Below are 17113 nucleotides of genomic sequence, written 5' to 3'. Positions count from 1 at the left end.
TTCAATATCTTTGGTAAAATACTCATTTTGTTTATTGATTTGTTTTCTGAGCTCATTAAATTGCTTGACTGTATTTTCTTGCATCTCTTTGAGCTTTTTCAGAACTGTAATCTTGAATTCTCTGTCATTTACATTACATATTTCCATATCTATAAATTTTTCTGCAGGTTCTTCATTCTTTCTGAGCTGCCTCACCACCTTGGTTGTTCATGGGTATTCTTGGTATTTGATGGATTCCTTTTTTAAGCATTTATGTATGAGTGGCACTTCTCTATCAGATTAATACAAAGAGGTCTTTGTCCAGTAGGTGGCGCAAAGTCACAAAGTTTTTTTTTTGTTTCTTTTGTTTTTAGCCCGTTTGGTCTTCCTGGCTTTACAGATCTCCACAGGGTGGTAAAAAATGGGAGGTGGGTGCCTCCCTTGCCATCTGATTGTCCCCGTCCCAGGGGACCAACTCTGCAGGGGTATGTGGTGGGCAATGGGGCTCCAAATGCGTGAAATCCCAGTGCTGTCCTCTGAAGCCAGATGCTGCCTCAGTGTAGCTGCAGTGCGTGGGGGTGGCGAGGGATGGGGGAACTTGGCAGCCTTGTGTGTTATTTTGTCCTCCTGGTAATGGTGACCGCAGACCTCCATGGAGTCTCCCCTACACCCCAACCCCAGCACCAGTCACAGAGTGCACCCTTTGCTCAGGGAAAAAAGTGATTCTGTGGTACTAGCTCTCGGGTTTGCAGATAACATGCTCTGCACACTGGCACTGTGGATGAAGGGAGGCCAGCTCTGGGAGGTTACTGGGCAGTTAGGCTCCGTGGCTTTGTTTCCCTGACTGGAATGCCAACTGCCTGGAAACCTCAGCTGCGCTTCTGTGTTTGACCTTGCACAGGTCTCTGGGCTCATACTGCCCACTCCTGCAGGAATGCCCACTGAATCTCTTTCCTCCTCCCATTGCAGGGAATGCCAGCCATAGCCTGATTCTTCCCCTTTTTGGATGGATCCCTACCATGAGCTTCTAGCTGCAGTGCTTCATCCATGGCTCTCTTGAGCTCTTCTGCCTTCTCACATCCCCAGTTGCTCCCACTTGCCCATTTTTAGAAGTTTAAAGTGTGATTGCTCAGGCATGTTTGTGTGTTGAGCAGGGAATCCTTTGTTGAGTTATAGCCGTTCATATTGTCGAACCTTCAAGGGGAGAAACCAAGGGGATCTCTCATGCTGCCATATATTGATGTCCATGATTAATACTTGTGGGCTTTCTTTTTGACCTTTATTTTCTTTATTTTTCTTACCTTATTTGGGCTGATTTTTAAAAACATTATTTTACTTTTCCTTCTACTAGTTCAGAAATCATACATCTGTTTCTATTCTTTCAATGCTTACTTTACATTTTAACATATGTCCTTAACTCATGAAAGTTTAATATTAATTCCTTACCCTCCTACCTGACAATGCAAGTACCTTAGGACTTTCCCTCTGCCTTCCTTCTAGAACACAGGTGGCAAACACAAGGCCCACGGGCTGAATATGGCCCTCCACCTTGTTTTATCTGGCTTGGCACCTTGTTTCTCCCTGGTGGCAGCACTGAGCTTTCGCTTAACTGTTAAGGAGTAGTTACATTTATACAGTCCTAAAATTATATTCGTCCCTTTGAAGGCAACCATGAGGCTGATGTGGCCCCTGGTGAAAATGAGTTTGACACCCCCGTTCTAGAATGATATTCTATTGTTGCGTATTTTAAAAATAATAATATCTTATAACATTTTAAAATATAAGTATTTAAAATCTCACAATATGTATTTAATTGGAGTTCACTAAAAATTATCCACATGTTGACCACTTTCTTTGTTCTTTATTCCTTCTTGAATCTGGGAATATTTCCTTCTGTATAAAGTACATTCTTAAAAACTCTTACGGAAGGTCTGCTATTGGTAAGCTCTCTCAATTTTAATAATTTCCTTGCATTATTGAAAGACTTTTTTTTAGCATAGAAGTCTAGATAGCAGTACTTTTCTTTCAGCTTCTTCAATGTAGTGTTCCAGTGCCTTTTAACTTCCGTTGCTTCTGCCACCTATTGGTGTCATTACTCCTTTGAAGGTAATTTGCTTCCTTTTTTTTTTTTTCCTGGCTGTGTTTAGAATTTTTCTATGTTTTTGGTGCCCATTAGTTTTGTTCTGATGTGTCTAGGTGCTTGAATCCATTGATTTGTAACTCATATCAATTTTGGAAAAAATTTTAGCCACTTTGTCTTGAAATGTTCCTTTTGTTCCCCCACTCTCTCTCTCAGAACCTGATCAAGTAGGTGTTAGGGTTTCTCAATCTTATTTTTTTATCCTATATTTTATGTTTTCTAGCTTAACAAAGTTTCTCTAGGCTGCATTTTACAGTCTTTTTTTCTCATGTATTTCCCATTGACTATCTCTTCAATTATCTTGTGTTTAAGCCACACTTTGTGACCTTAATTTCAACTTTTTAATTTGTTTAGTTCTTGCAGTTTTATTTGGTTCTTTTTGTGGATATTTGTTTTATTGGATTTTCTGCATATTTGTTTTCTGTAAGTATTTCAAGCTTTTATTTCTTTTAACATAGCATGATTTTGGTGCTGTGTCTGATCATTTCAACATCTGAAGTTTTTGAGGATTTTTTTTTGTATTATCTTTGTTTTGTTGACTCTCATTCCTGGTGTCTTGTTTCTACATTTGTCTGGTTATCCTATCATCACGGACATGGTTGAGTATCTATCTTCAGTGACTGAATAAATGACTACCCTTTTACCCTCTTGAAAAAAAATTTATCCTGAGGCCACAGGATGATGGGGAGCTGGTTCCCACATCTCGGAATGTCTGTCCAGTGAAGGCACTTTGTGGAATGCTGCCACGCTTTGCACTGCTGCTCTGCCCCTTACCCTGGCTCAGCCTCAGTATGTGCTGGCCACTCTGGTTTGCCCAGTAGGGTTTGCACCCTCTCCCTGCACTGCTGTCATGTCTGCTGGGGCCACAGAGAGTAGTGCCAGATTGCATTGGTGGTTCCTGTCCTTGTCCTTCACCATCCCTCCCATCTCCCCTGTTCATTCCATAGTCCCACCTTTAGATGGTGTAGTGTGAGGATCTCTCAGACGTGTTTGTGGGTTGAGCAGGGAATCCTGTGTTGAATTACAGCTGTCCAACTTGTAACTGCAAGGGGAGAGAGCTGAAGGTCCATTCAGACACTTCCACAGCTACCCACTGGGCACTGTTACCACTAGTTCACTCATTTCCCAGGGCTTTCATAATAAAATACCACAGTCTGGGTGGCCTAAACCACCAAAATTTATTTTTCACGATTTTTTAAGCAAAATCAAGGGCCGACAGGTTTACTTTCTTCTGAGGTGTCTCTCCTTCTCTTGTAGATGACTACCTTCTCCCTGCATTTTCACCAGGTCATTCCTTTTTGTCCTAATTATCTCTTCCTTATAGGTGTCCTTCCTATAAGGACACCTGTCATATTGGATTAGAGCCCACCCTAATGACCCTATTTTAACATTATTGCCTGCTTAAAGGCCCCATCTTCAAATACCCTTGTAGATGCCATACATATTTTGCATCAGAATGCCATATATATTACATCAGAATGTGACTTATAATACAAGTCACATTCTGAGAGCTAGGGCATTAGGACTTCTGTGTATGAATTTTGTGGGGTGACATACTTCAGACCACAACAACTTGTAAGAACTCAACTTTAAATGTCAAATATTTAAATATTTCATATTCTGATCTCAACCTTTCTTCCAGCCTGTTCAGTTGGCTCTCCCTGTTTTACTTGTTCTCCAGTGTTACAGGAACCTCTTGTTCATTCACCATTTGCTTTCTCTAACCCGTTAGTTCCTTCCTGTCCTAACTTCCTTCCATGTCCAGCTCAAATTTCATGATTGTCCATTTCAATAAGGATAAATACAATTTTTTCAAAGCCTTGATCTTCCTATCCCTCTGTCTTTTCATACCTATATGGCAGAAATTTATCCCTGAATGCTCCCAACTGATGTATATTTACATGTAGTGATCAGCCCAGGACATCTGGAGATATGCATCAGGGAAGATTAGGTCCTTCAGAACTGAGTGATTCAGACGGCCTTAAAACAGTCCATGGGCTGGTCAGAAATCCTGTATCAACTTCATCTCTCACCCATGATGACCATTTTAAAAGTTATCTCCTCAACACTTATAACCCCCCACTGTCACTCTCTTTCATTCTCAGCATCCCTTATTTCAGAGAAAAACTTGGGACTCTCAGCTAGGAACCCCTTCACCTTCCCACTACCAAACATAAAATTCAGTTTCCTCTGTGCTCACCTGCTCCTCGGCCTCTTTTACCAACGGCATACTGTCTCCCTTCCTACTTGAGGCCAGTTCTGCCTCTTGACCTTTGGATTTTACTCTCATCCACTTTTTTTTTCAAGATTTCACACTACTTATTTTCTGTTTTCTGTCATAAAAATTTAACCTCACCTGTTTACTGGATCATTTCCATCAGTATTTAAATATGTTTGCATCTCTCCCACTCACAAAAAATAAATTATTTGACATCATGTTCTCCTCCAACTACTGCTCCCACTTTGTCTCCAGGCTTTCTCATGAGGACTGATAATTTTCACAAGTTTTATTTCCTTACATCTCACTGTTTCCTTTACACTCTCTTACCAGTATCTAGTCTCATTATTCCACTAAACCAGCTTTTCTAAAGACACCAATGGTATCCACTTAATGTTTTTATTTCTTACCTTTCTTGATCTCTTAGCCTCATTTGATCCTGTTGATCCTTATTTCCTCTTTGAACTACCATCTCCCTTTGACTTTTGTAATATTTTGCTCTGATGGCTCTTTTTCTTACATCTTGTAATTATTTCTTCTCAGTCTCTGTCACCCAGCCATTGAATGTTGTTTCCTTAAAGCTCTGTCCCAGTCTGTCCCCCCACTCTGTTCTCTTGACTGAGGTGATGCCACCCAGGCCCATAACTTCCTTATCAGCCCAGTGTGCTTCAGGATATTTGCACATGGCATTTCCTTTACACAGCATCTTCCCTCAGACCCTCCCTTGACACATCGTGTATTTATTCTCTACTCATCCTTCACATGAAGCATAGGTGCCACCTTCTCAGGAAGCTTTGCACAACCTTCTTGCTCTTGTGGCACCTCTGCAACACTTGTTGTAGTTATAATTTACATTAATTTCTATGCTTTGTTAAATGATAGGCTCTCCCATTAGAGGGAAGCTCTATAATGGCAGAAACCTTTTCTTCCTGTGATAATTTTACCCCTAGCACTTTTTACAACATGCTGAGTACGTGGTAGGTGTATAATAAGTAACTGTAGAATAAAATAACTAAATAAACAAACATTTTGAATAATGTATGGGAGCTCAAGAGAGAGGTCATGGCCAGAGAGAATAATTTGGAATTTAATTGCAATTCCATGGTAATGAAGCCTTGAGTTGGCCATAAGATTTTCCAGTGAGTGTTTATGAAGAGACTGGAGGGGAGAACTCAAAAACCTTGGGAACATTCACATTTAATGAGCCCTGGCTGACAGAGAATGATCCATCAAAGGAACTGGGACTCTTGTCACACATTACAGATTTTCCCTTTACAGTCCTAATTTTAATATTCTGCTCTTTTAGGCTAAAATGTTTCACAGCCACATTTTTGACTCAGCAAATATGTACAGCATCTACAAGGGAAAAAATCTAAATCTAATATTGATATTTAGCTTATTGATTATAATACTATAATAGTATTAATAGTTGTGTATAGTGATTAATAAGATTGACTTAATGAATAATAATTGCAACAAGGAATTAAGTATCCTTCAAAAATAGTTAGTATACCTAAGGAATTATATTTTCTCTGGTTTGTAATATTTTTGAACTGCGCTTCTAAAAATTTGCGTAAGTATAAATAATGTTTAATCTTTTTTTTCAGCCTGATAGTACTTTACTGATTATCTGTGAAAATAACTATATTCTTGAAGCTCCATTTCCAACCATAAGGGAGGAAGAGGATGATCATGATGCAATTTCCTATGAAATCAAAGATATGTGCATAAAATGTTTTCATTTTTCAAGCGTCAAATCTAAGATTTTGGTATGAGATTCTTGAATCATTATCTCCTAATATTTTTTTTTCTTGTTTAGTATGTAAAGTATCCTGTGGTAAGTGCTGGGAAAATACAAAGAAGAGTAAGCCGTAGACCCCGTATTTTATGGTAGTAATGAATAGATATGAAAATCACAGTGCAAAGAAAAGAATTTTAGGGGCATGCGGAGAAAAGAATATAGGTTCTAATGGAAGGATGAAAGGAGATTAAAAGTGACTGTATGGAGGTGACATTCAATACTTAAAGAATTAAAAGAATTTTGAAGCATGGAAAATGAGGAGGAAGGCAATAAAAGCTGGGAAAACATCCTGAGGGAAGGTAGACTTGTTTTTGAAGTTTGGGGAAATTAAGAATGGACTAGTAAAACAGGGATGCACCTTGTGGTGGGATGTGGCAAGAGTCTGTGACCAACACATGGATCTCCTTAAATTCTAGCCAAGCATTTCAATTGTTTCAATTTATTTCTTAGACCATTGGAATCCATTGTGAGTTTCTGAGGAGGGGATTGATGTGATGAGATCATCTTGGGAGATCATAGGGAGATAATTCTGAAGGTAAACACAATAAAGAGATAAAAGATGGGGCACTTCTGGCCAAGATGGAGGCATAGGTAGATTCACTGTGCCTCCTTACACAATCAAAAGAAGGATAACAACAAATTTAAAAACAAAAAACAACCAGAAATGTCAGGTATGGAAGTCCAACAACCAAGGAGTTAAAGAAACATTCATCCAGACTGGTAGGAGGGGCAGAGATGGACAGCCAGGGTGGAGAGTACTCATGGCAAAGGTGGCGGCTGGAGGACCTGGGCAGGCAAGGTGCTGGCCAGTGGACCAGACTTGTTGGTCCCACATTTGTGTGCAGATAATGGGAGAAACAACTGGGGAGTGAGACAGACCACGCAACCCAGGGTTCCAGCACAGGGAAATAAAGCCTCAAAGCCTCTGACTCAAAACACCTGTGGGGGTTGAGGTAGCAGGAGAAACTCCCAGCTTCACAGGAGAGTTTGCTGGAGAGACCCACAGGGTCCTACAATGTACACAAAACCACCCACCCAGGAATCAGCACCAGAAGGGTCCAATTTGCTTATGGGTAGCAGAGGAAGTGACTGAAAGCTGGCTGAGAGCCAAGCAAGTGGCATTGTTTCCTCTCAGTCCCTTCTCCCACGTACAACACAGCACAGCCAAGTGCTTGCTTTGCCCCAGTTAATACCTAAGGCTCCACCCCTTACCACATTACAGGTGTGCCAAGCCCCCCAAAAAGGGCTCCATGAAAGAACAGATCAAAACTCCAGAAAAAACACAACTAAGCAATGAAGAGATAGCCAAAATATCAGGTGCAGAATTCACAACACTGGTGATCAGGATGCTCACAGAAATGGTTGAGCATGGTTGCAAAATAGAGGAAGAAGTGAAGGCTATGCAAAGTGAAATAAAGGAAAATGTACAGGGAACCAACAGTGATGGGAAGGAAACTGGGACTCAAATCAATGGTTTGGAGCAGAAGGAAGAAATAAACATTCAGCTGGAACAGGATGAAGAAACAAGAATTCATAAAAATGAAGTGAGTCTGAGGAACCTCCAGGACAACTTCAAACATTCCAACATCCAACATCATAGGGGTGCCAGAAGGAGAAGAGGAAGAGCAAGAAGTTGAAAACTTATTTGAAAAAAATAGTGAAGGAAAACTTCCCCAATCTGGCCAAGGAAAAGACTTCCAGAAAGTCCAGGAAGCTCAGAAAGTCCCAAAGCAGTTGGACCCAAGGAAGCACACACCAAGGCACATCATAATTACATTACCCAGGATAAAAGAGAAGGAGAGAATCTTAAAAGCAGCAAGAGAAAATGAGACAGTTACCTATGAAGGAGTTCCCATCAGACTATCAGTTGATTTTTCAGAAGAAACCCTGCAGGCAAGAAGGAGCTGGAAAGAAGTGTTCCAAATCATGAAAAGCAGGGATCTACATCCAAGTGTACTTCCAGCAAAGCTATAATTTAAAATGCAGATAAAGTGCTTCCCAGATGAGGTCAAGTTAAAGGAGTTCATCATCACAAGCCCTTATTATATGAAATGTTAAAGGGACTTTTCTAAGAAAAAGAAGGTGAAAAATATGAACAGTAAAGTGACAAAAGACTTATAACTATCAACAACTGAACCTAAAAAATCAAAAACTAAAACTAAGCAAGCAACTAGAACAGGAACAGAATCACAGAAATAGAGATCACATGGAAAGTTATCAGTAGGGAGGGGGAGGAGGGTTGGGGGAAAAGGTACAGGGAATAAGAAGCATAAATGGTAGGTACAAAATAGACAGGGGAAGTTAAATAGTATAGGAAATGGAGAGTCCAAAGAACTTATATGTACAACTCATGGACATGAACTAAGAGGGTGAGTGGGGGTAGGAGGAGGGGATGCAGGGCAGAGGGGAACAAGGGAGGAAAATGGGATACTGTAATAGCATCATCAATAAGATATATTAAAAATAAATAAATAAATGTAAGAAGGAAGTAAAAGATGAGATGTAGGGATGCTAGTGTTGGCCAGTTGATAGATGCTGAAGGCTTGAGCCACAGTCTTAGTAAAAATAGAAACATCCTTCGTAAATGGTTTCAGTCCACCTAATTTATGGGCTGACAGGGAGAGACTGAGAGAAACTGTATTTAGTTTCTTTATTAGGGGAATAATAGTGAAATAATTTCTTTAAAATCAGGATCAGTGGAGGATAATACAGAAAGAAAGTTATTCTGAAGATTTGAAAAATTTAACAATAGAAATATATCGCCAAGTTGATAGCTATTTTTCAATGATATCACTTGTTACATTAGAGCTGTGATTTTTTCTAGAACCCTATCCTCCTTCTACTTTCTTTGTCATCCAGAATAGTGTAAATGAATGAATGAATTACCGTCGTTTTCACATCTCCTTAATGTCTCTTTTGCAAAAGAGATTAATAGAAATTGAGAAGAGAAAGAGACGAAAGGAGTTGAAGGAGAAGGAAAAGGAAGAAAGGAAGAAGCGTCTAGCAGCAGAGATGGGGAAAGATGGAGAAATGGAATCCCAAGAGGAGGAGGAAAAGGAGGAAGAAGAAGAGGAAGAGGAACCCTTGCCCGAAATCTTTATTCCATCAACCCCCTGTCGCATCCTCTGTGGATTTTACTCTGGGCCAGGGAAGTTCTGGCTTTCTTTGGTGAGTAATAATGTAATAAATAATTTTCGTGTCATCCCTAAATTAATATATTTGATATTCATTATTTTCCAGTATATTTTTACTTTCTCTTTACTTTCTCTTATGGCAAGACTTCATTTATTAACTCCTAGTAAAGTTGTGGATTTTGAAGAATGAACATTACAGTTTTTTAATATCATCTTAATATATGTCTTATATGTCTACTTGTTATATCTGTTATCATCTAGGACAATCATGGGTGTTCCAGGAGGTCTAAGGGGAGAAGAACTGAAGTATATATGGCTTATCAATTTTTTCCAGTTTTATTTAAATATAATTGACATATAGCACAGTATAAGTTTAAGGTGTATAGCATAGTGATTTGATTTACATATATGGTTAAATGATTACCACAGGAAATTAATATCCACCCTATACTTTTATTTACTAAGTATGGAAACTTACCCTGAACCTGGCACCATTCTAAGTGATCTACCCAACAACCCTCTAAAATAATTGCCTTTATTTACATTTTACATACAAATAACCCAAGGCATAGAGAGGTTAAGTAACTTGTCCAAGGTCACACAGCGAGTTGGAACCAGGATCTGGACTCAAGCTGTCTGGCTGTAGAGTCCATGCTCTTACTAGTAAACTACACCTGTGTATATGGTTAAGTTATAGTTCACAGAGGCAATGACACTTGATCCAACTACTTGCCAACTTGTGCCTACATGTAAGCAGATGCTGTGGAAAACCAGTCTCATTTTGAAGTCATGGCCACAGTTCTCAAATCAGTACTCACACTGTAGTCTGGCTCTGCTACCCAGCTCTGTTCACTTTCCCATTTTTCAAGTTCTTGTTTTAATTCTTTCTTCTCCCCTCAAATATTTTGTGTCTTCCCTCACTTTCCATTGATAACCTCATCTCACATTTCACTGAGAAAATAAAATAAGGACCATCAGATGGAATTATCTTGACTCAGTCAGATCTAATGCTCTCCAGGGATCCATGTAAGTTGAATCTGCTTTGCCTGTTGTACATCTTGAATGGTCCCTGCAACTGCCCAGTGACACTTCCACATGGCCTCTTGATCCCACCCCCTCTCAGTTTGTCAAAGATTTGCTCCTGAAATAAGCAACATGGTCTTCTGTATCATCAACTTCTCTCTATTTACTCAATTCTCATTAGCACATAAACATGCTTTAGTACTTAATCTTACAATTTCTCCTTAACCTCTTTTTCCTTCCCCTCCACTCCTGCTTTATATGAAACCTCATTGAAGTAGTTGTCTGTAATTGTTGACTTCATTTCTTCACCTCCTATTTGCTCTTCAATCCCTTCTAGTTGAGTTTCTGTCTCCACCAACTTCAAAGATTTCCATATGACCAAGCTCAGTGGTCACTTCTCTGTCCATTTGACCTTTCAGAAACATTTGATGGAGCTGAGCCTCCATCCTTCTCTTTTCAAAATAATTTTTATTTTCAAATTAGAGTTGATGTGCAAGATTATATTAGTTTCTAGGTATACAATCCAGTAGCTAGACATTTACGTAACCTATGACATTATCACCTCATAAAGTCTAGTACCCACCTGACACCATACGTAGTAACTACAATATCAACTGTATTGTACTTTACATTCCTGTGATTATTTTGTAACTACCAATTTCTACTTCTTAATCTCTTCCTCTTTACTCCCAGTTCCCTAACCACCCCTCTCATTTGGCAGCTATCAAAATATTCTCTGTATTTGTGAGTCTGCTTCTGGTTGGCTTGTTTGTTTATTTTGTTTTTAGATTCCACATATAAGTGAAATCATATGACATTTGTCTTTCTCTGTCTGATTTATTTCACTTAGCACAATATCCTCTAGGTCCATCCATGTTGTTAAGAGATGACATGATTTCATTTTTTTATGGCTGAGTCATAGTCCATTGTATATATGCATTAGTTCTTTATCCATTCACCTATTGATGGACATTTAGATTGTTTTCATATCTTGGCTATTGTAAATAATGCTACAATGAACATATGGATATATATGTCTTTTCAATTTAGTGTTTTGGGTTTCTTTGGGTAAATACCCAGAAATGGAACTGCTAGCTCCTTCTTTGTCTCTTGTTAGTCAGTTAATATTTGACAAAGGGGAGACAAGCATACGGTGAGGTAAAGACAGTCTCTTCAATAAATGGTATTGGGAAAATTGGACAGGTACATGCAAATAAAAGAAATTAGGCCACCAACTTATACAATATACAAAAATGAGCTCAAAATGGATAAAAGACTTAAATGTAAGTTGCAAAACCACAAAAATCTTGAAGAAAACATAGGCATTAACATTTCAGATATTTTGCATAGCAGTGTTTTTGCTGATATATCTCCCAGGACAAGGAAAACACAGGAAAAAAACAAACAAATGAGACTACATCAAATTGAAACACTTCTACACAGTTAAAGAAACCATCATCAAAATAAAAACATAACCCATTGTATGGGAGAACATATTTGCCAATGATACACCTGATAAGGGTTTAATTTCAAAAATATCTAAAGAACTTATACAACTCAACACTAGGAAGATAAACAAATTGATGAAAAATGAGCAAAGGCCTGAATAGACACTTCTCTAAAGAGGACATGCAGATGACCAATAGACATATGAAAAAATGCTCAACATCACTAATCATCAGAGAGATGCAAATTAAAACCACAGTAAGATATCACCTCACACTTGCCAGAATGGCTACCATCAATAAATCAATAAACAACAAGGGCTGGCGAGGTTGTGGAGACAAAGGAACCCTTGTGCACTGTTGATAGGAATGCAGACTGGTACAGCCACTGTGGAAAACAGTATGGAGTCTCCTTAATAAACTAAAAATGGAACTCCCTTTTTACCCAGTGATTCCACTTCTGAGAATATACCCTAAGAATCCTGAAACACCAGTTCAAAAGAACATATGCACCCCTATGTTCACAGTAGCATTATTTATAATAGCCAAGGTCTAGAAACAGCCTAAGTACCCATCAGTAGAAGAATGGATAAAAATCTGTGGTACATTTACACAATGGAATACTATACAGCGGTAAAAAAGAAGGGACTCTTACCTTTAGGGACAGCATGGATGGACCTAGAGAACATTATGTTAAGTGAAATAATCCAGTTAGTGAAAGATGAATACCATACAATTTCAGCATATGTGGAACCTAATGAAAAAAATTAACTAATGAACAAAATAGAAACAGAGGCATGGACACATGGAACAGACTGAGAGCTATTGTGGGGGGACTGGATGAAAGAAGATGAAGGGGTTAACCAAAGAACATGCATGCATGACCCATGAACATGGAAAACAGTGTGGGGCTTGCCTGAGGCAGGGTGGGGGTGCTGGGTAGAAGCAGGCAAAGGAGGAAAAAGTGGGAATTAATTATAATAGCATAAACAATAAAATATAATTTGAAATGACAGGTAAAAAAATAAATAAAAATAGTCTTTTTTTTGTCTAGTATAAGTATTGCTATTCCAACTTTTTTTGTGTTTGTTTCCATTTTCATGAAATATCTTATCCAGCCCTTTACTTTTAGTCTGTGTCTTTTGGTCTAAAGTTAGTCCCTTGTAAACATCATATGTAAGGCCCTTGTTTTGTTATCCACTCAGCCATTATATATCTTTTTATTGGAGCATTTTACCCATTTGTGTTTAAAGTAATTGTTGATAGATATGTATTTAGTGGCATTTTATTCATTTTTCTTCTTCTTCTTTCCCTTCTCCTCCCCCTCCTCCTTCTCCTTCTTCCCCTTCTCCTCCTCCTTCTCCTCCTTCTTCTCCTTCTTCTTCCTCCTTCTTCCTCTTCTTCTCCTCCTCCTTCTCCTCCTTCTCCTCCTTCTCCTTCTCCACCTCCTCCTCCTTCTTCCTTCTTCTTCCTTCTTCCCCTTCTTCCCCTCCTCCTCCTCCTCCTCATTTTTCTTCTTTTTAAAAATATAGTTTATTGATTAGCTTGGCTCTGTTGCACAATGGATAGCGCATTGGACTTCTAAAAATATAGTTTATTGATTATGCTATTACAGTTGTCCCATTTTCCCCCTTCACTTCCCTCCACCCTACTCACCCTCTCCCACCCACATTCCCCCCTTTAGTTCATGTCCATGTGTCATACTTACAAGTTCTTTAGCTTCTACATTTCTCATACTGTTCTTACCCTCCCCCTGTCTATTTTCTACCTACCATTTATGCTACTTACTCTCTGTACCTTTTCCCCCTCTCTCCTCCTCCCACTTCCCTGTTGCTAACCTTCCATGTGATCTCCATTCCTGTAGTTCTATTCCTGTTCTAGTTGTTTGCTTAGTTTGTTTTTGTTTTGGGTGTGGTTGTTGATAATTGTGAGTTTACTGTCATTTTACTGCACATGTTTTTTATCTTCTTTTTCTTAGATAAATCCCTTTAACATTTTATATAATAAGAGCTTGGTGATGATGAACTCCTTTAAGTTGACCTTATCTGAGAAGCACTTTATCTGCCCTTCCATTCTAAATGATAGCTTTGCTGGGTAGAGTAATCTCAGATGTAAGTCCTTGCCTTTTATGACTCAAATACTTCTTTCCAGCTCCTTGTTGCCTACAAGGTTTCTTTTGAGAAATCAGTGGACAGTCTTATGGGAACTCCTTTGTAGGTAACTATCTCTTTTTCTCTTGCTGCTTTTAAGATACTATCCTTATCTGTCATCTTGGCTAATGTAATTATGATGTGCCTAGGTGTGTTCCTCCTTGGATCCAACCTCTTTGGGACTCTCTGAGCTTCCTGTACATCTATTTTCTATTTGGGAGTCTATTTTCTGGGAGTCTATTTTCTTTGCCAGAATGGGGAAGTTCTCCTTTATTATTTGTTCAAGTAACTTTTCCACTTGTTGTTCTTCCTCTTCTCTTTCTGGTGTCCCTATAATTTGGATGTTGGAGTGTTTAAAGATGTCCTGGAGGTTTCTAAGCCTCTCCTCATTCTTTTGAATTCTTGTTTCTTCATTCTTTTCTGATTGGATGTTTCTTTCTTCCTTCTGGTCCACTCCACTGATTTGAGTCCAAGTTTCCTTCCCATCATTATTGGTTCCCTGTACATTTTCCTTTATTTCACTTAGCATAGCCTTCATTTTTTTTTCATCTAATTTGCGACCAAATTCAACCAATTCTGTGAGCAACCTGATCACCAGTGCTTTGAAGTGTGCATCTGATATGTTGGCTATCTCTTCATTGCTTAAGCTGTATTTTTTATGGAGCTTTGATCTGTTCTTTTGTTTGGACCATTTTTTGTTTGTTTGTTTTCACATGCCTGTTATGTACTGAGGGGCAGAGCCTTAGGTGTTTGCTGGGGTGGGGCAACTCAGTCAGTGCATTGTGACATTGTATGTGGGGTGGTGTCCAAGAGGGAACAATGGCACTTGCTCTGCTCTCTGCTGGATTTCAGTCATTTCTGCCACTTCCCACAAGCAAATTGGGCCCTTCTGGTGCTGATTCCCGAGTGGGTGGGTTTGTGTACATTCTAGGATCCTGTTGGTCTCTCCAACGAACTCTCCTGTGAGGCTGGGAGTTTCTCCCGGCACCTCAACCCCCACAGGTGTTTTCAGTCAGTGTTTTGAGGCTTTATTTCCCTGCCCTGGGATCTTGGGTTGCACAGTCTGTCTCACTCCCCAGTTTTGCCTGGTTTATCTGCACACAAATGTGGGACCACCCAGTCCATCAGCCACTTTGTGTGTTGCACCCCTCCACAATCCACCGCCTTAGTGGGTCTGCCAGTTGCCACTTTTCCCCAAGCACTCTCTACCCTGCTGCCCAACTCCACCCCTCCTACCGGTCTGGGTGAATATTTCTTCTTTAACTCCTTGCTTGTCAGACTTCCATACAGTTCAATTTTCTGTCAGTACTGGTTGTTTTTTTGTTTCTAAATTTTTGTTGTTCTTATTTTGGTTGTGCAAGGAGGCACACTGTGTCTACCTATGCCTCCATCTTGGCCAGAAGTTCTTCTCCTCCTCCTTCTTCTTCAAGAAGACCCTTTAACATTTCATGTAATGCAGATTTGGTGATGACAAATTTCTTTGCCTTTTCTTGTCTGGTAAGCTCTTTATCTGCACTTCAATTATGAATTATAGCTTTGCATGGTAGAGTAAACTTGGTGCAGGCTCCTGTTTGCATTACTTTGAATATTTTGTGCCATTCCCTTCTGGCCTGAAAAGTTTCTGTTGAGAAATCAGCTGACAGTCTTATGGTCACTAATTGCTTTTTTTCCTGCTGCTTTTAAGATTCTTTCTTTGTCTTTAATCATTGGCATTTTTATTATGATATGTCTTGGTGTGGTCTTCTTTGAGTTCATCTAGTATTGAATTCTCTGACCTTTTGGACTTGTATGTCTATTTCTTTCACCATGTTAGGGAAGTTTTTTGTCATTTTTTTTCAAATAGATTTTAAATTCCTTTTTTTCTCTCTTCTCCTTTTGGCATCCCCATAATGTGAATGTTGGTACTCTTGAAGTCCCAGAGGCTCCTTAAAAATCTCCTTATCTCTTCTCATTTTTTTTAACCTTTTTTTTTTGGCAGGGGGGAGTGTTTTCTGCTTCCTTATCTTCCAAATCACTAATTATATGCTCTGTTTCATCTACTCTACTGTTAATTCTATGTAATATATTCTTTATTACAGTTATTGTATTTTTCACTTTTGACTTTTTTCTGTTTTACATCTCCATTTTGTATGTGTCCTGTCTCTTTGTTCTTACTAAATTCATTTACTCCTAAGTTCACTGAGCATCCTTATAACCAGTGTTTTGAACTCTGTATCTGGTAGATTGCTTGTCTCCGTTTTACTTAGTTCTTTTTCTGGAGTTTTGTTATTTCGTTTGGGTTATTTATTTATTTATTTATTTTTGTCTCTTCATTTTGGCTGCCACCCTGTGTTCATTTCCATGTATTAGGTAGTGCCCCTACATCTTTCAGTGTTGGTAGAGTGGTGTTATGTAGTAGGTGTCCTATGGGCCCAGTGGTGCAGCCTCCCTGGTCACCAGGACTGGGTGTGTCAGGTTTGTCCCCCCCACCCGTATGAGCTGTGTGCCACCTTCTCTTTGTAGCTGACCCTTGATTCCACTGGCACATCAATGGCAGGGATCTACCTCATCCTTTTAAAAATACTTTATTTTCCTGTCTTAAAAGACACCACATTCTACTGGCCACTTTTTAGCCTTATCTGCTGGCTTCTCATATTCTGAACAAGGTTTTGAGATTTGAAGTACTCTAGGATGTGGTCTTGGATCCATTTTTTTTCTTGCTAGGTAACTTCATCTAGTCCTGTGGCTTTAAATGTCAATTATATGCCAATTAATATCAAATTTTTGTCTCTATTCTTGACCTCTCCTCTTACATTCAGACTCATATACGTACCCAACTTGACATCTCTTATTGATACCTCAAAATTAACATATTCAAAATATAGCTTTTAAATCACTTTTGCCTCATGCAAACCTGCTCCATCTTTATCTCAGTAAATGAGACAAGCATCCACCCAGATACTAAAACAAAACTTAGAGTTATTAATGCTTGTTCTCTTCCATACTCTTATATTCAAAGAATGTCTCTTTAAAGCAGTGTACGGTTAGGCTTCTTCTTTTAATCCTGTAGGTTGACCTTTGTCTTTATTTTAATAGAGTACTATGTCCAATTATGTTTAATGTGATTACTAATATATTTTAGATCAAATCCACCATCTTTTTAAAAAGATTTTATTTATTTATTTTTAGAGAGGGAAGAGAGGGAGATAGAGAGAGAGAGAAACATCAATGTGCAGTTGCTGGG

General features: G+C 38.9%; 1 protein-coding gene across 1 annotated transcript in view; it reads left to right on the top strand.

Moving 5' to 3' along the window:
* CFAP44 (cilia and flagella associated protein 44) overlaps nt 1-17113 on the top strand; it is a 116763-nt gene that overhangs the window by 50568 nt on the left and 49082 nt on the right. Inside the window, exons 16-17 of the mRNA XM_045851498.1 lie at nt 5945-6106; nt 9064-9306. Of these exons, the coding sequence (XP_045707454.1) occupies nt 5945-6106; nt 9064-9306 (405 nt within the window). The remainder of the gene's footprint in view (nt 1-5944; nt 6107-9063; nt 9307-17113) is intronic.

Source organism: Phyllostomus hastatus, unplaced genomic scaffold (genome assembly GCF_019186645.2).
Source record: "Phyllostomus hastatus isolate PE091 unplaced genomic scaffold, TTU_PhHast_1.1 phas_contig_86, whole genome shotgun sequence".
In the NCBI taxonomy this organism is placed as follows: Eukaryota; Metazoa; Chordata; class Mammalia; order Chiroptera; family Phyllostomidae; genus Phyllostomus; species Phyllostomus hastatus.
This window is presented reverse-complemented; position numbering and strand designations above follow the sequence as displayed.